Source organism: Oryctolagus cuniculus, chromosome 13, assembly GCF_964237555.1.
Source record: "Oryctolagus cuniculus chromosome 13, mOryCun1.1, whole genome shotgun sequence".
Lineage (NCBI taxonomy): Eukaryota > Metazoa > Chordata > Mammalia > Lagomorpha > Leporidae > Oryctolagus > Oryctolagus cuniculus.
Genome location: NC_091444.1, coordinates 90,001,637 through 90,020,862, shown reverse-complemented (window position 1 = coordinate 90,020,862; position 19,226 = coordinate 90,001,637). Strand labels below are relative to the sequence as shown.

At 40.0% G+C, this 19,226-nt stretch overlaps 1 protein-coding gene across 8 annotated transcripts in view; it reads left to right on the top strand.

Annotated features, from left to right (window-relative positions):
- LOC100341393 (putative ankyrin repeat domain-containing protein 19) overlaps positions 1 to 19,226 on the top strand; it is a 193,149-nt gene that overhangs the window by 26,420 nt on the left and 147,503 nt on the right. For all 8 annotated transcript variants that reach the window (XM_070055856.1, XM_070055850.1, XM_070055849.1 and 5 more), the window contains 4 exons: positions 3,658 to 3,710; positions 4,933 to 5,056; positions 5,368 to 5,426; positions 6,833 to 6,905. In XM_070055856.1, the coding sequence (XP_069911957.1) occupies positions 3,658 to 3,710; positions 4,933 to 5,056; positions 5,368 to 5,426; positions 6,833 to 6,905 (309 nt within the window). The remainder of the gene's footprint in view (positions 1 to 3,657; positions 3,711 to 4,932; positions 5,057 to 5,367; positions 5,427 to 6,832; positions 6,906 to 19,226) is intronic.

Sequence of the window (19,226 nt, the reverse complement as noted above, 5' to 3'; positions counted from 1 at the left end):
AGTAAACTACTCCTAGTGGTTCCACCTTAGATATGATAAGTAAGAAATGTTTTTCAGGGCCAGTGCTGTGGCGCAGCAGGTAAAGCTGCCACCTACAGTGCCAGCATTCCATATGGGTGTCAGTTCAAGTCCTGGCTGCTCCACTTCTGATCCAGCATCAGCTTTGGCCTAGGAAAGCAGTAGAAGATGGCCCAAGTCCTTGGGTCCCTGCTCCCATGTGAGAGACCCAGAGGAAGCTCCTGGCTTCAGAATGGCCCAGCTCTGGCCATTATGGCCAGCTGGGGAGTGAACCAGCAATGGAAGATCTCTGTCTCTCTGCCTCTGCCTCTATCTAACTCTGCATTTAAATAAATAAATATGGCCGGTTCTGCGGCTCACTAGGCTAATCCTCTGCCTGCGGCTCCGGCACTCTGGGTTCTAGTCCTGATCAGGGCGCCAGATTCTGTCCCGGTTGCTCCTCTTCCAGTCCAGCTCTCTGCTGTGGTCCGGGAAGGCAGTGGAGGATGGCCCAAGTGCCTGGGCCCCGCACCCATGTGGGAGACCAGGAGGAAGCACTTGTCTCCTGGCTTTGGATTGGTGCAGTGCGCAGGCCGTAGCAACCATTTGGGGTGTGAACCAATGGAAAAGGAAGACCTTTCTCTCTGTGTCTCTCTCATCTCTCTCACTGTCTAACTCTGTCAAATAAATTAAAAAAAAAATGTTTTTAATGATTGAATTGCATTTAGTATAGGTGTATTCTTTATTTTGAGCAATTTGTATCACTAAAAAGTTACTTGTGTTGTCAAAATAACATGTTATCAGTTATTTTCTTGCCTAAGTATTCAATTAAAATCACAAGGTAGACATTTGATGTAATGGTGAAGATGCTGCTTGGGGTGCCCACATACCATATTGGAGTGCCTGAGTTTGAGTTCCAGCTCCCTTCTCAATTCAGATGCCTGCTAATGAATACCTTGGAGACAGAAGATGATGACTCAAACAGTTACATGCCTGCCACTCAACTAAGAGCAATGGATTGAGTATCTGGTTATCAGATGTAACTCAAAATTTGTAGTTAGTCAATGTATATATTATTTGTTTCTAAACTTTAAAGCATTATAAATACTTAATTTTTTTTGTTTGTAATATTTATGTGTGAATTGTATATAATATGCAGAGATAAAATAGAGACCTCCCATCTTCTGGTTCACTCCCTAAATATCTGCAATAGCAGAGTTGGTCAGAAACTGGTCTCCCACATGGATGGCAGGGGCCCAACTCTCTCGATCATCACCTGGTGCCTTCCAGGGTGTACAGTAGCAGGAAGCTAGAATTGGAGGTGTAACCAGAAGTCAAGCACAAGCACTCTGATGTGAATTGCAGGCACCCCAAGAGGTGTTTTAACTGCCATGCCAAACACTGCCCCTTTTATATACTTGCATTAATTTGAACTTGGGAAATAATACTCTTACTCTGTCACTGATCTTTATTGATCTCTTGTTTTTGAGCTGACTATTCCATATTATAATGTGTGGTAAGAAGACATTCATTGATTATCATATTTTTATTAGTAGTTTAATTTTTAGAGCAGGTTTAGATTCAGAGAAAATTTCAGAGTAAGGCACAGAGATTTCCCATGTGCCCAGTGACTTGCCTGCACACCCAGCTTTCTCTATTATCTTCAATATACTCCATGAAAATGGTGCAGTTTTTACAATTGATGGACCTACCTACCTTCACACTTTATTAATACTCAAAATCCGGGCTGGCGCCGTGGCTTACTAGGCTAATCCTCCGCCTAGCGGCGCCGGCACACCAGGTTCTAGTCCCGGTCGGGGCGCAGGATTCTGTCCCGGTTGCCCCTCTTCCAGGCCAGCCCTCTGCTGTGGTCAGGGAGTGCAGTGGAGGATGGCCCAAGTGCTTGGGCCCTGCACCCCATGGGAGACCAGGATAAGCACCTGGCTCCTGGCTCCTGCCATCTGATCAGCGCGGTGCGCCAGCCGCAGCGCGCCGGCTGCGGCGGCCATTGGAGGGTGAACCAACGGCAAAGGAAGACCTTTCTCTCTGTCTCTCTCTCTCACTGTCCACTCTGCCTGTCAAAAAAAAAATACTCAAAATCCATACTTTACATTGGGGCTCAGATTTGGATACATACATGATAATCTATATCCAAATTATGGTATCATTTAGAGATAGTTTCACTGTTCTTAATAATCCTTTGTGCTATGCCTATTCATTCCTCTCTGTCCCCTAAATCCTGAATTCTATTATGTTTTTTAGTATCTCCATAGTTTTGCTGTTCCTAGAATAGCCATATATTTGGAATAATACAATGAGTATCTTTTTAGGTTTCTAAAAGTTTGAGTTCTTTTTTTTTTTAAAAAAAGATTGACTTATTTATCTGAAAGAGTTACACAGAGAGAAGGAGCGGAAAAAAGAGAGAGAGGAATTCCATCCACTGGTTCACTCTCCAGTTGACTGCAATGGCCAGAGCTGCACTGATCTGAAACCAGGAGCTGAGAGCTTCCTCTGGGTCTTCCCATGCGGATGCAGGACCCCAAGCACATGGGCTATCCTTTACTGCTTTCCCAGGCCATAACAGAGAGCTGGATCAGAAGTGGAACAGCTGGGTCTGAACCGTCACCTGTATGGGATCCTGGCATTGCAGGTTGCAGCTTTACCCGCTATGCCACAGGGCCGGCCCCAAAAGTTTGTGGTCTAAAATAATTGAGTTTAAAGAGTATTTAATATATCATTTATCCTTTCATTTTCCCTTGTTTTTGCTCATCAGCATAGACACTGATACACGCTTTACTTGTTGACAAAGCATGATTTTGATAAGCATTTACTATATAATGGGGGAGGATTGAGAGAAATTACATCATGCATCATCTTGCTGGACCATCCTGTTGCATGAAATGGGACTGGATGAATCTCTAACAATGGAATGAAACAGTCCCATAAAGGCAGGGTTGCATTTGACAAAACTGACACCACCAAGTCTTTCATTCTTACCCTGCAATTCAAAGTGACAGTAGAGAGGGATTGCTATAGATGAGTCAATATGCTCTTCGGTTTTCTACTTCCTGCAAGGGATGACTATGGAGAGGTCTATAATGTTATGACATGGTTGACTTTATTCACTGTATTCTCTGTCATGAGAAATGCAAAGAAAGTCACATGATATGTGTGTGTATGCCTGTGTGCGCATGTGTGTGTGCATGTATGTATTTGCATGCATGCATGAGTATGTGCTTTCCCCAAAATGGAAAAGAATATTTTTTTCTGATTTTAGTAAGAAGGGCAACTCTTGGCACATGTGGTAGCTTGAGTGAGTTGTTTTATTTATACATACACATATGCATAATTTATTTATTTTAAATAGGCAGAGAGAGGAGCAAAGACAGAGACATGTTTTCTGACTGCTGGTTCAGTCCCCAAATTCCTGCAACAGATACTGTTTTCTGGTGTTTTTTTTTTTTTTCATTCAATCAAATTTTCTTATTGAAATCCCTTCAACTCCCTTAAATTCTCTGCTACTATTTATTGCTTTTATATTCATTTAAATATTTATGACTCGAGATGTATGTGTTTAAAAGTGTATATATCTGTGTATATATTACATAAAATTCACAATAATAAATGATATTATTCAGTGGAACTGTCACTATTTTATAGATATGGTGTCTCCCATTGAATCTGATTATGAAGATGTATCTTGGGATTCTCAGGTACTGTCCCTTATGATTTGTAATTGTAAGATTTGAGTAATATTGAAACACAGAAGTGGTGCTTGTTTTTTATTCCTTTTTTCAAGTATTTGACAGGCAGAGAGACAAAGACAAAACACACAGACAGAACTCCCATGCACCAGTCCCCAGATGTTTGCAAGGGACCGTGCTGGAGCCAGGAATGAGACACTCATCCCAGGTCTCCCTTATGAGTGACAGAGATGCAGCTTCTTGAGCCTTTGCCTACTGCCTCCTTGAGGTTATTTTAGAAAGATGCTATAATCAGGAGTTGGGCCCAAGAATGGAAAGCAGTTGCTATCATGATGAGTGCAGTTTTCCTATCTGGCATCTGAAATGCTAGGGCAAATCCATGCCAAGGGTATGGCTTGGCTTTTCTTTCTCACCTCTCTGTATGCTGATTAGGATCCATTTGCTTACATTTCACCGTACACTTAGTAATGTGTTCTACATATTGTCCTTCTGCATTAGTCAGCTCTAGAAATCACATGGCTTGTTTCATGTACCTAGTATAACACAGGGTGAGATAACAAGGTCTAGAGCAGATGCAAGATGATCAGCCATGGAATTCCAGAATCTGCCTCTTCAGTGGAGAAAGTTCAAAGCAGCTGATGAAGAACAGTGTGAACACAGATTTTCCTTTCTAAAGTGTATTTGTGGTGATGTGACTAAACTGCTTATGTAGTGGATGCCAACATATTCAGGGTTTTTCTCTGAATCTCCCCTGCATTTTCTATCTAGTCCCTATTCAGTATGTTCCAGTTTTTCCTTACTTCAGTATTCCTCCTTTGCCGTGTTGTTCCCTACTTCCTCTCTTTGTTCATGCTGTCCTGTCAAGACAACTACAAGTTATCCCCCTGGCCTTGGTCTGTCTTTAAAAACATAACTGTATCTTTGCAGCCTTTCCTGGGCCTTTTTCTAGGTTGAACTGATGCTTCTCTCCTTTTTGACCTTACTATGCTTTATTCATTTCACAGTTATAACTATTGAATTTTACTTGTGTGGCTTCGTGTTTAGTTATGTCTACCTTCCCACTTGAACGTAGGGCAGAATCTGCCTCTTGTTTGTATTTTTGTCTTTTGTTCCGATATTGCCTATGACTTGATGGATGCAGTAAAAGTTGTCTTACGGAGTATGTTTATGAGTGAGTACTTGAGCAACTCAATGTGCTTGCTGAATTTGTGGCTTTTTTTTCTTTTTATAGAAAAGCTTCTCTCCATCACCAAATGAAGAAGTTATTGCTGTTGTCATTTCATGTGCTGCAAGAGAAGAAACAAATAAAAACTCATTAACTGATATTTCTGGAGTCCATAAAGAAAATACAAGTGGTGAGTGTGTATATATATATATATATATATATATATACACTTTGTGTTTAAATGCTGTTGTATAAATTGAAATGTTTAGATCTGACTATGAAATCTATTTCTTTTGGATGTTTTCCTTTTGCTTTCTGTATGATCAACTTGTCCCTTCTGAAACTGATTCAATCTCCTGAACTAAATTTTCTTGGTATTTTATTTTATTGAAATACTCATGAATGGGGATAGTTTTGAGTATGTATATTTAAATTCACAGTGATCAATGTTCCGATGCATGGATGTTTGACTATATTTTCTAAATATTGTGTCTTCCTTAGGAGAAGAACATGAAGCTATAAAATCTGCTTTGGAATCTGAAGTACTGCCCTTCGTACATGTGTGTGATTTTTAGATATAAACATTGAGTGATTACACAGAAGGTTATTTGATGCTGAGATACAGAGAGAGATGAAAGGCAGGCACTGAGACAGTTTCCATATGCCATTTCATTACTCAAGTTCTTCAATAGCTGAACCAAGACTAGGCCAAAGCCAGGAGCCAGAAATTTATTCCAGGTCTCCCCCGTGGTTAGCATCTAATGGAACCATCACCTGTTGCCTCCCTGAGTCAGCTGTAGCAAGAAGTTTTTTTTTTATTTTTTTTTAATTTATTTTATTTATTTGAAAGACAGTTACAGAGAGAGGTGGAGAGAGAGAGAGAGGTCTTCCATCTGCTGGTTCACTCCCCAGATGGCCGCAACTGCCAGAGCTGCGCTGATAGGAAGTCAGGAGCCAGGAGCATCCTGTGGGGTCTCCCACGTGGATGCGGGGGCCCAAGGACTTGGGCCATCCTCTACTGCTTTCCCAGGACATAGCACAGAGCTGGATCAGAAGAGGAGCTGCCGGGATTAGAACTGGCGTCCATATGGGATGCCGGTCCTTCAGGCCAGGACTTTAACCTGTTGGGCCACAGTGCCGGTCCCGCAAGAAGTTTTAACCTGAAAGCAGAGCCCAGAATGGAACCAAGCAACTTTCATGTTGTGTGCAGATGTCTTAACCAGTATCTGAGGAGCCATAACAAATACTTACGAAGTGAATGGCTTGACTTGTTTTTTTTTTTTTTTTCACAACTCTTTGTGGCCGTTAGGAATTATTTCCTTACATTGTCATAGTATAATTAGTAATGCATATATTCATAATGTATTATGCTTCATTAGTGTACTTTTTTTAACTTCTATATAATAAATATAAATTTCCAAAGTACAACTTTTGGATTACAATGGCTTTTTCCCCCGCTTACCTCCCTCCCACCAACACCAACCCTCCCATCCCCTGCTCCCTCTCCCATTCCATTTTCATCAAGATTCATTTTCAATTATCTTTATATACAGAAGATCAATTTAGTATATATTAAGTAAAGATTTCAACACTCTTATTTATGATGTCAGTGATCACCCAGGGCTCTTGCCATGAGCTGCCAAGTCTATGGAAGCCTTTTGTGACCACAAGCTCCATCAGTATTTAGTTCTCTTCTCCCTTCAGAGAAAAGTACATCCTTTGATAGCCCCTTAATAATATTTTTAATAGATATTTACTAAGGAAAGTCACAAAATTACCTTATATCCCTCAATGCCTCTCAGATCCATTAATTGTTCTCACTTTTTAATTTGATATTGGAAGGAAATGATTCTGTAGTAACATCGTGGGGGAGAGTAAAAGCTAGCACTCTATCTAAAAGAAGGCAATTAAATAATGAGTTGAGATATATAATTTATAATTACTTATTAAAACTTTTGTTATTAAGGTTGATATTTCAGAAGAGGAATTAGGAAAGAAGGCTGAAAACGAAATTGACCAAGCAGCAAAAGAATCTCAAGGTAAAAAGATTTTCTGTTGAGTAAGATGAAATGTGAATGATTATGTGTTCTCTCTGTATAATTATAAACAAATTAAGGGAGAGCATTATTGTGTGTATAAGTAACTTCTTAGGTGGTCATCAGAGAAGATAGTATACTGATAATTACATAAAATTAATTTGGAGAGTTCTCATTGTTAGTCAGAGAGTTTGTTTCAACTATATCTGTGTCAAAGAGAAATGATAACTTTGCCTCAACCAAATAATAGTATTTGGCATAGTAAATTTTTTTTTTTTACAGGCAAAGTGGACAGTGAGAGAGAGAGAGGCAGAGAGAAAGGTCTTCCTTTTGCCGTTGGTACACCCTCCAATGGCTGCCGCGGCCGGCGTGCTGCAGCCGGTGCACCGCGCTGATCCAAAGGCAGGAGCCAGGTGCTTCTCCTGGTCTCCCATGGGGTGCAGGGCCCAAGCACTTGGGCCATCCTCCACAGCACTCCCAGGCCACAGCAGAGAGCTGGCCTGGAAGAGGGGCAACCGGGACAGAATCCGGTGCCCTGACTGGGACTAGAACCCGGTGTGCCGGCGCCGCTAGGCGGAGGATTAGCCTATTGAGGCGTGGCACCAGCCCCATAGTAAATTATTAACATAATATTATACCAAAAATTCATCTGGGCATGTCAGGAAAAAGATTATTTGTATGAATAATTAATTTTTTTCTAGATTCTCTAAGTGTTATGTTTAAAAACAAAAAATTATTATTTCTATGATAAATGATTTTAATATCAAACCTGTATTTTGTTGGACTATATGAATGTTCAAGATGAAATGTAATACTTATGGTATAGGGTCATGAGCATCACTGTTCTGTTGTATTTTAAAATGGGAATGCTTCTCTTGTGTTACCTGTGATGATTGGCTACCTGAGATAAATATTTCTTGTTATGGTCAGAATATTTTAATTTGACAGGTAGAGTTATAGACAGTGAGAGAGAGAGAGAGAGACAGAGAGAAAGATCTTCCTTCCAATGGTTCACATCCCAAATGGCCACTTGGCCAGTGCTACACCGATCCGAAGCCAGGAGCCAGGTGCTTCCTCCTGGTCTCTCATGCGGGTGCAGGGCCCAAGCACTTGGGCCATCCTCCACTGCCCTCCCAGGCCACAGCAGAGAGCTGGACTGGAAGAGGAGCAACCAGGACTAGAACCTGGTGCCCATATGGGATTCTGGCGCTGCAGGCAGAGAATTAACCAAGTGAGCCACAGCGCCAGTCCCCAGAATATATATATATATTTTGACAGCCAGAGTGGACAGTGAGAGAGAGAGACAGAGAGAAAGGTCTTCCTTTTTCCATTGGTTCACCCCTCAGTGGCCGCTGTGGCCGGAGCTATGCTGATCTGAAGCCAGGAGCCAGGTGCTTCCTCCTGGTCTCTCATGCGGGTGCAGGGCCCAAGCACTTGGGCCATCCTCCACTGCCTTCCTGGGCTACAGCAGAGAGCTGGACTGGAAGAGGAGCAGCCGGGACAGAATCGGGCACTCTAACCAGGACTAGAACCCAGTGTGCCGGCACCACAGGCGGATGATTAGCCTATTGAGCTGCGGCACCGGCCAGAATATTTTCTTTTACTCAGATTTTAGTGAATTTTAACCAGCAGTTGAATTAAATTTAATCAATGGACTTAAAAACTTTTAATGTTGTAAAATATCTATAAGATAAAATTTACCATTCTAACTATGCTAAAGTATACAATTCAGTGGCATATTTATATTTATGGTGTTATATCATCACCACTGTACTTATTTTCTCACCCCCCAAAAAACCCCATTAAGCAACAATTTTCACTTCCTCTCTAACCAGATCCAGGTAATCTCTAATTACTTTCTAGTTTGACAAAATTGCCTCCATGTAATAAAGATTAATGGGACTAGAAAACACATATACATTCCTAACTACGTTAGCATCTTTTCTTTTCACATATTGAGCAGTCATTTGCATGAGTCTTCTATGGAGAAATGTCTAAATCCTTTGCCCATTTTGGGGGTAATGTTAAATTAATTGGTGAACTAAAATTGTACATATTTAGTTGTACTATGTTTTGTAGTATGTATGTGTTGTGCACTGTTCAAATCAGGATAAAGATCTACCACTCCTCAACATTAATCATTTTTATGGTGAAAATTTTCAAAATCTTAGGGCCAACATTGTGACACTGGCATGCTGTATGGACACCAGTTTATTTCCAACTGTTCCACTTCTGATCCAGCTCCCAGCTAATGGCCTGGGAAAAGCACCAGAAGATGGCCCAAGAGCTTAGGCCCCTGCCACCCACCTGGGGAGCCCAGGTGAAGCTCCTGGCCCCTAGCTTCAGGCTGGTTCAGGCCTAGCCCAGCCCTTGCCATCATGGCCACTTGAGGAGTGAACCTGCAGTTCAAAGACCTCTCTCTTCCCCCTGCCTCTAATTCTTACTTTCAAGTAAATGTTAGAAAATAATTCAAAATCCATCTTTTTTGAAATGCACAGTATATATTTATTATCCATAGTCAAACTGCTGTGTAATAGAACACTGCAACTTTTTCCTGCTACCTAATTTGAATTAAATCCATTGACCCATATTTCCCCATACTCCCTCCCCACAACCCTCTTCAGTCCCGTTACCACGGTTACTATCTCAGCCACTAACAGATCAACATTTTATGACTCCATATATTAGTAAGAATATGCTGTATTTTACTATCTCAGCCTTTATCAGATCAACAATTTATGACTCCATATATTAGTAAGAGTATGCTGTATTTGTCTTTCTTTTAAAAAATACTTAACTTGAAAGACATAAGGAGAGAGACAGAAAGACAAGCAGACAGGGGAGAGCTCCCATTCTCTGATTCACTTCCCAAATGCCTGAACAGCTAGTTTTGGGCCAGGCTGAAGCTAGGAGCTAGGAATTCAATTTGAGTCTTCCACCTGAGTGGAGGAAACTCAATTACATGAAGAATCATCTGATGTTTCCCTGATTCAAAATTAGCAGGAATCTGGAATCAGAAACAGAGCCAGGACTTGAACTCATGCAATCTAATATGGAATATGGTCATCCCAAGTGGCATCTTAACTGCATACCAAATGCTCAACTATGGTATTTCTTTCTGTGCCTTGCTTATTCCATTTAGCATTATGAACTATGTTCTGTCTGTTTTGTCACAATGATAGGATTTTATCCTTTGTAATAGTTGAAAAATATGCCATTATTTATTTATAACATATTTTCTTCAACTATTCATCTATTATAGATGGGCACATAGATTATATCCATTTCTTGGATATGGTGAATGATGCTGCATTAAACATGTTAGTTAAGATGTCTTTTTTAAAAAAATTATTTCTATGTTTGAAAGAGTCACAGAAAGTGGGCAAGAGCACTTCCATCTACTGGCCCACTCCCCAAATGGCTGCATCAGCCAGGTTGGACAGGCCTGGACCAGGCTGAAGCTAGGAGTTGGGAGCTTCACCCCGGTATCCCACATGGGTGCAGAGGCCCAAGAGCTTAAGCTATCCTCCATTGCCTTCAGAGGCACATCAGCAGGGAGTTGGGTCAGAAGTTGAGCAGCTGTAACTCAAACTGGCAACTATACGGGATACCAGTGCTGTGGCAGTGGTTTAACCTACTGTGCCACAAAGCCGACCCCAGAAGATGTCTTTTTAGCATAATTATTTAATTTCCTTTGGGTACATGCCTAAAATTGGTATAACTGTGTCATGTGGTAGACCTAGTTTTAGTATTTTTGGAACATCGATACTGTTTTACATAATGGCTCTTCTAATCTACATTTTGCCAACATTTTGCAAAGATTTCTTTTTATCACATGCTCTCATCATTTTGATAATTGCCATTCTAACTGGAATAGGTTGATATTTCTTTGTCATTTTGATTTGCATTTCCTGATGATTAGTAATATGGAATATTTTTTCATATACCTGATGGTCATATGTATATCTTCTTTTGTGGAAAGTCTACTTAGGTCTCTTGTCTATTTTTAAATTGAATCTTTGGGTTTTTATCATTGGGTCTCTGTGTTGTGCCTGGGGTTAGGTGAGGATGTGGTTGGAAGCCCCATGGTCACCAATGACAAAATGCTGGGTTGCACTTCTAGTCCATATGCCACTTAGACCTATGTACCTCAAAGAGAGGACCAAGGTCAGTACTTTTATGGCTTACTTGTTACTTTGGTGTAACATTGCCCATGATCCCTGCAGCCACACACATGTGATGCTGGCCAAAATACAGGTCCATTTGATTTGGGCTGTAGGTCTCTGCCTGCACAGTGGTGGGCCCAGAGGCTCTTTCCCTAGTCATTGGGGACAAGGGCCACTGGATTCCCATGGTTTTGGGATTTCACCAGTATAACGCTGGATTCCAAGACAATGTCCTATGTCTACTAACCTAAGGTACCCCCCAGAACTATGGAGTCTTTCTCTGTGCTGCCTGAGATTGGGAAAAAGTGAGGGAGGCAGTTGCTTGGCTACCAGGCTATGTGGATCCAGGAGCTCAGAATTGTGAGGATTCTGCCCAGTACTAGGTTCACCATACTGGGTCTGGTAGAGCGTTGCGAGTCTAAGGCCTGGATTGAATTCATTCATCCCTCCTTCTAGCCAGGAAGCATCTTTTTACTTGCTACATGGCTTGGAGTTGGGTGGAGTAGAGATGTAGGCCACACTAGTATTTTTTTCATTCCTTGTCCAATGCATCTTATTATTGTGCTGAAACCAAATATTGTAATCTCTCACCTTGTTTCCTTAAATATTATAAGGTTAGTTTAATGCATGATAGCTCTTAAAATCATTGTTTCTATGGGGAAATCATTACTGGAGATTCTTATCTCACTACCACCTTAACTTGCTTCCCCATTTGCCCATTTTTAAATTCGATTATCTTTTTTTGTTGTTGTTTCTGAGTTACAGATGTTCTTTGTATATTCTGGATTATATCTTTATCAGATGTGTTATTTGCATATATTTTGTCTTTTCACTTTCTTTTTAAATATTTATTTATTTGAAAGAGTTAGAGGGAGAGAAAGGGAGGAAGGGAGGGAGAGAGGGGCAGAGAGAGAGAAGGAGGAGAATCTTCCATCCACTGGTTCACTCCCCAGATGGCTGCAACAGCCAGGACTGGGTCAGGCCAAGGCCACGAGCAAGGATTGCCTTCTAGGCCTCTCATGTGTGTGGCAGATTGCCAGTTGCATCCATTTTGCTGCAAATTACAGAATTTCATTTTTTAACAGTTGAGTAGTACTCAATAGTGTATATATGTCATAACTTCTTTTTTTAACTTTTATTTAATAAATATAAATTTCCAAAGTACAACTTTTAGATTATAGTGGCTTTCCCCCCCATAACCTCCCTCCAACCCGCAACCATCCCATCTCCTGCTCCCTCTCCCATCCCATTCACATCAAAATTCGTTTTCAATTATCTTTATATACAGAAAATCAATTTAGTATATACTAAGTAAAGATTTCAGCAGTTTGCACCCAAACAGAAACACAAAGTATAAAGTACTGTTGGAATACTAGTTATACCATTAATTCACATAGTACAACACATAAGGACAGAGATCCTACATGAGGAGTAAGTGCACAGTGACTCCTGTTGTTGACTTAACAAATTGACACTCTTGTTTATGGCGTCAGTAATCATCCTAGGCTTTTTTTTTCCTGTCTCTTTATTTTTTTTAACTTTTATTTAATGAATATAGATTTCCAAAGTACAGCTTATGGATTACATTGGCTCCCCCCCCAACAATGACTTCCCTCCCACCCGCAACCCTCCCTTTCCCGCTCTCTTTCCCCTTCCATTCATAACAAGATTCATTTTCAATTTTCTTTATATACAGAAGATCAGTTTAGTATACATTAAGTAAAGATTTCAACAGTTTGCACCCCCATAGAAACACAAAGTGAAAAATACTGTTTGAGTACTCGTTATAGCATTAAATCTCAATGTACAGCACATTAAGGACAGAGATCCTACATGAGGAGTAAGTGCACAGTGACTCCTGTTGTTGACTTTACCAATTGACACTCCTGTCTATGGCATCAGTAATCTCCCTATGCTCCAGTCATGAGTTTCCAAGGCTATGGAAGCCCCTTGAGTTCTCTGACTCTTATCTTGTTTAGACAAGGTCATAGTCAAAGTGGAGGTTCTCTCCTCCCTTCAGAGAAAGGTACCTCCTTCTTTGAAGACCTGTTCTTTCCACTGGGATCTCACTCACAGAGATCTTTCATTTAGGTGTCCTTTTTTTTTTTTTTTGCCAGAGTGTCTTGGCTTTCCATGCCTTTAATACTCTCATGGGCTTTTCAGCCAGATCTGAATGCCTTTAGGGCTGATTCTGAGGCCAGAGTGCTATTTAGGACATCTGGATTCTATGAGTCTGCTGAGTATCTCGCTTCCCATGTTGGATCGCTCTCTCCTTTATTTATTCTATCGGTTAGTATTAGCAGGTACTAGACTTGTTTATGTGCTCCCTTTGACTCTTAGTCCTTTCATTATGATCAATTGTGAACTGAAATTGATCATTTGGACTAGTGAGATGGCATTGGTACATGCCACCTTGATGGGATTGAATTGGAGTCCCCTGGAATGTTTCTAACTCTACCATTTGGGGCAAGTCAACTTGAACATGTCCCAAATTGTACATCTCTTCCCTCTCTTATTCCCACTCTTATGTTTCACAGGGATCACGTTTCAGTTAAATTTCAACACTTAAGAATAACTGTGTATTAATTACAGAATTAAACCAGTAGTATTAAGTAGAAAAAACAAAAAAAAACTACTAATAGGGATAATGTGTTAAGTTGTTCATTAACAGGGCTATGCTGATCAAGTCACCATTTCCCATAGTGTCCAGTTCACTTCAACAGGTTTCCTTTTTGGTGTTTAGTCAGTTGTCACCGATCAGGGAGAACATATGGTATTTGTCCCTTTGGGACTGGCTTATTTCACTCAGCATGATGTGTTCCAGATTCCTCCATTTTGTTGCAAATGACTGGATTTCGTTGTTTCTTACTGCGGTATAGTATTCTAAAGAGTACATATCCCATAATTTCTTTATCCAGTCTACTGTTGATGGGCATTTAGGTTGGTTCCAGGTCTTAGCTATTGTGAATTGAGCTGCGATAAACATTAAGGTGCAGACTGCTTTTTTGTTTGCCAATTTAAACTCCTTTGGGTAAATTCCAAGGAGTGGGATGGCTGGGTCGAACGGTAGGGTTATATTCAGGTTTCTGAGGAATCTCCAGACTGATTTCCATAGTGGCTTGACCAGTTTGCATTCCCATCAACAGTGGGTTAGTGTCCCCTTTTCCCCACATCCTCGCCAGCATCTATTGTTGGTAGATTTCTGTATGTGAGCCATTCTAACTGGGGTGAGGTGAAACCTCATTGTGGTTTTGATTTGCATTTCCCTGATTGCTAATGACCTTGAACATTTTTTCATGTGCCTGTTGGCCATTTGGATTTCCTCTTTTGAAAAATGTCTGTTGATGTCCTTGGCCCATCTCTTAAGTGGGTTGTTTGTTTTGTTTTTGTGGAGTTTCTTGATCTCTTTGTAGATTCTGGTTATTAACCCTTTATCTGTTGCATAGTTTGCAAATATATTTTCCCATTCTGTCGGTTGTCTCTTCACTCTCCTGACTGTTTCTTTTGTAGTACAGAAACTTCTCCATTTGATGCAATCCCAATAGTTGATTTTGGCTTTGACTGCCTGTGCCTCCCGGGTCTTTTCCAGAAACTCTTTGCCTGTGCCAATATCTTGAAGGGTTTCTCCAATGTTCTCTAATAACTTGATGGTGTCAGGTTGTAGATTTAGGTCTTTAATCCACGTTGAGTGGATTTTTGTGTAAGGTGTAAGGTAGGGGTCTTGCTTCATGCTTCTGCACGTGGAAATCCAATTTTCCCAGCACCATTTATTGAATAAACTGTCCTTGCTCCAGGAATTGGTTTTAGATCCTTGATCCAATATAAGTTGGCTGTAGATGTTTGGGTTGATTTCTGGTGTTTCCATTCTGTTCCATTGGTCTATCCATCTGTTTCTGTACCAGTACCATGCTGTTTTGATTACAACTGCCCTGTAGTATGTCCTGAAATCTGGTATTGTGATGCCTCCGGCTTTGTTTTTGTTGTACAAGATTGCTTTAGCTATTCGAGGTCTCTTGTGCCTCCATATGAATTTCAGCATCATTTTTTCTAGATCTGAGAAGAATGTCTTTGGTATCTTGATTGGGATTGCATTGAATCTATAAATTGCTTTTGGGAGAATGGACATTTTGATGATGTTGATTCTTCCAATCCATGAGCATGGAAGATTTTTCCATTTTTTGGTATCCTCTTCTATTTCTTTCTTTAAGATTTTGTAATTCTCATCGTAGAGATCTTTAACATCCTTGGTTAAGTTTATTCCAAGGTATTTGATTGTTTTTGTAGCTATTGTGAATGGGATTGATCTTAGCAGTTCTTTCTCACCCGTGGCATTGCTTGTGTATGCAAAGGCTGTTGATTTTTGTGCATTGATTTTATATCCTGCCACTTTGCCAAACTCCTCTATGAGTTCCAATAGTCTCTTAGTAGAGTTCTTTGGATCCTCTAAGTAAAGAATCATATCGTCTGCAAAGAGGGATAGTTTGACTTCTTCCTTCTCAATTTGTATTCCTTTGATTTCTTTTTCTTGTCTGATGGCTCTGGCTAAAACTTCCAGAACTATGTTAAATAGCAGTGATGAGAGTGGGCATCCCTGTCTGGTACCAGATCTCAGTGGAAGTGCTTCCAACTTTTCCCCATTCAATAGGATGCTGGCTGTGGGTTTTTCATAAATTGCTTTGATTATATTGAGGAATGTTCCTTCTCTACCCAATTTTCTTAGAGTTTTCATCATGAAAGTGTGTTGAATCTTATCGAATGCTTTCTCTGCATCTATTGAGATAATCATATGATTTTTCTTTTGCAGTCTGTTAATGTGGTGAATCACATTGATTGATTTGCGAATGTTGAACCATCCCTGCATACCAGGGATAAATCCCACTTGGTCTGGGTGGATGATTTTCCTGATGTGTTGTTGTATTCTATTGGCGAGAATTTTATTGAGGATTTTTGCATCTATGTTCATCAGGGATATTGGTCTATAATTTTCTTTCAGTGCTGCATCTTTCTCTGGCTTAGGGATTAAGGTGATGCTGGCTTCATAGAAAGAATTTGGAAGGATTCCCTCTTTTTCAATTGTTCTGAATAGTTTGAGAAGAAATGGAATTAGTTCTTCTTTAAATGTCTGGTAGAATTCAGCAGTGAATCCATCTGGTCCTGGGCTTTTCTTTGTTGGGAGGGCCTTTATTACTGTTTCAATTTCTGTTTCAGTTATGGGTCTATTTAGGTTTTCTGTGTCTTCATGGTTCAATTTAGGTAGATGGCATGTGTCCAGGAATCTATCCATTTCTGGTAGATTTTCTTGTTTGCTGGCATACAAGTCCTTATAGTAATTTCTGATGATTCTTTTTATTTCTGTGGTGTCTGTTGTTACATTTCCTTTTTCATCTCTGATTTTATTGATTTGGGTCTTTTCTCTTCTTTTTTTAGTTAGTTGGGCCAATGGGGTGTCAATTTTGTTTATTTTTTCAAAAAACCAGCTCTTTGCTTGGCTGATTTTTTAAATTTTTTTTTGATTCAATCCTGTTGATTTTTTCTCTGATTTTAATTATTTTTCTTCTCCTACTAGAGTTGGCTATGGTTTGCTGCAGTTTTTCTAGGTCCTTGAGATGCGCTGAAAGCTCATTTATTTGGTGCCTTTCCAATTTCTTGATATAGGCCCCATTGCCATAAACTTGCCTCTTAATACTGCTTTTGCCGTATCCCATAAGTTTTGATATGTTGTGTTGTTATCCTCATTTACTTACAGAAAGTTTTTGATTTCTCTTTTGATTTCTTGAATGACCCAGTGTTCATTCAGGAGCATGTTGTTCAGTCTCCATGTGTTTGCATACTTTCTGGGGTTTCCAGAGTTGCTAATTTCCAGCTTCATTCCACTGTGGTCTGAGAAGCTGCATGGTATGATTCTAATTCTTTTAAATTTGCTGAGACTTGCTTTATGGCCTAGTATGTGATCAATCCTAGAGAAGGTTCCATGCACTGCTGAGAAGAATATAAAGTCTGTAGATGTAGGATTGAAAGTTCTGTAGATATCTGTTAGATCCATTTGGGTAATAGTGTCAATTAAATCTGCTGTTTCCTTGTTGATCTTCTGTCTGGTTGATCTATCTATTTCTGAGAGTGGAGTATTGAAGTCCCCCAGTACTATTGTATTGGAATCTAAGTCTCCCTTTAAGTCCCTTAACATATCTTTTAAATAGACCGGTGCCCTGTAATTAGGTGCATATACATTTATAATAGTTACATCTTCCTTTTGAATTGAACCCTTAATCATTTTATAGTGTCCCTCTTTGTCTCTCTCAACAGTTTTTGTATTAAAGTTTATTTTGTCTGATATTAATATGGCTACACCTGCTTTTTTTTGGTTTCTGTTGGCATGGAATATCTTTTTCCAACCTTTCACTTTCAGTCTGCATGCCTCTTTGTTAGAGAGATGTGTTTCTTGTAGGCAACAAATAGTTGGGTTTTGTTCCTTAAGCCAGTCAGCAATCGGTGTCTTTTAACTGAAGAGTTAAGTCCATTAACGTTTAATGTGACTATTGATATATAGTGACTTTGCCCTGCCATTTTCCCGGAGATATTTTCTAGTATATACTTTGAGCTTCCCATGCTCTTTTACTGGTAGGTGTTCTTCCTTTCCCTTCTTTCATATTGATGGCCGTGTTTCTGTGTTTCTGAGTGTAGCACATCTTTAAGTATCTTTTGCAGGGCTGGTCGAGTGGCCACAAAGTCTTTCAATTTCTGTTTGCTATGAAAGGTCTTTATTTCACCTTCATTCACAAATGAGAGCTTGGCAGGATATAATATTCTGGGCTGGCAATTTTTCTCTCTTAGCACCTGTGCTATGTCTCGCCATTCCCTCCTAGCTTGTAGGGTTTCTGATGAGAAGTCAGCTGTGAGTCTGATTGGAGATCCTCTGAGAGTAATCTGAAGTTTCTCTCTTGCACATTTTAGGATCTTTTCTTTATGTTTCACTGTGGTGAGTGTAATTACAATGTGTCATGGTGTGGATCTCTTTTGGTCATGTTTACTGGGGGTTCTATGAGCTTCCTGTACTAGGATGTCTCTGTCCTTCTTCAAACCCGGAAAGTTCTCTGCTAGTATCTCACTAAAAAGGTCTTCTAATCCTTTCTCTCTCTCCATGCCTTCAGGAACTCCTAGAACTCAAATGTTGGTTTTTTTAATAGTATCCTGTAGATTCCCAACAATATTTTTTAGATTTCTAATTTCCTCTTCTTTTCTTTGGTTTGACTGTATCCTTTCCTGTTCTCTGTCTTCTAAGTCCGATATTCTCTCTTCTGCTTCACCCATTCTGTTTTTCAGGCTCTCTAATGTGTTTGTCATTTGATCCATTAAGCTCTTCATTTCATTTTGATTTCTCTTCACTATCACACTTTCCTGTTCTACTAGTTTCTGCGTTTCATTTAGATTCTTCCTTAAAATTTCCTTTTCACTAGAGAGATTTTCAATCCTGTCCAATAAGGATTTCTGTAGTTCAAGGATTTGCTTTTGAAAACTTCTAAATGTTCTTATGATAAATTTTTTGAAATCCGTATCTTGCATTTCTCTGTCTCATCATCTTCATAATCTTGGTTTGGGGTGTTTTGTTTATTTGAAGGCATCATAGTGTCATCGTTGATCTTGTTCCCTCAATTTCTGTGTTTATTGCTTGGCATGGTTAATTCTTTTTCCCTTACTGTGAGTTTTTTTTTTTTTATACTATGTCTGTGTTAAGTGGACTGCCTGCTGTTGGAGGAGACTTGGAGGCTTCAGATGGGTGTGGCCTGAGAGCTCTGCTTGGTTCTTCAGGGTTACGGGTGTGCAAAGGTGACACCCTCAGGTTATGCGTGGTAAATCTCTCTTTATTTATTCAATTATTCATTTATTTTATTTTATTTTATTTTATTTTATTTTTTATTTAGGAGGTAAGTAACACTGCAAGGCTGAGCAGAATGGATGGTATTTAGCTTCCGATATCTGGCTTCTACCCAAAGAGTCTGTGCAGGCTCGGTTTCTCCTGCGGACTCCCACTGGGTTGCCTAGGCTACTGAATTGTAGCCTTAACTCTCTCCTTTTATTATGTATATCCCAGCTCTTTGTCTCTTGCTCGCCTTTGCAAGGTTGGCAGAGAGAGGAACTTGTCTGTACCAGTACGCCCCCA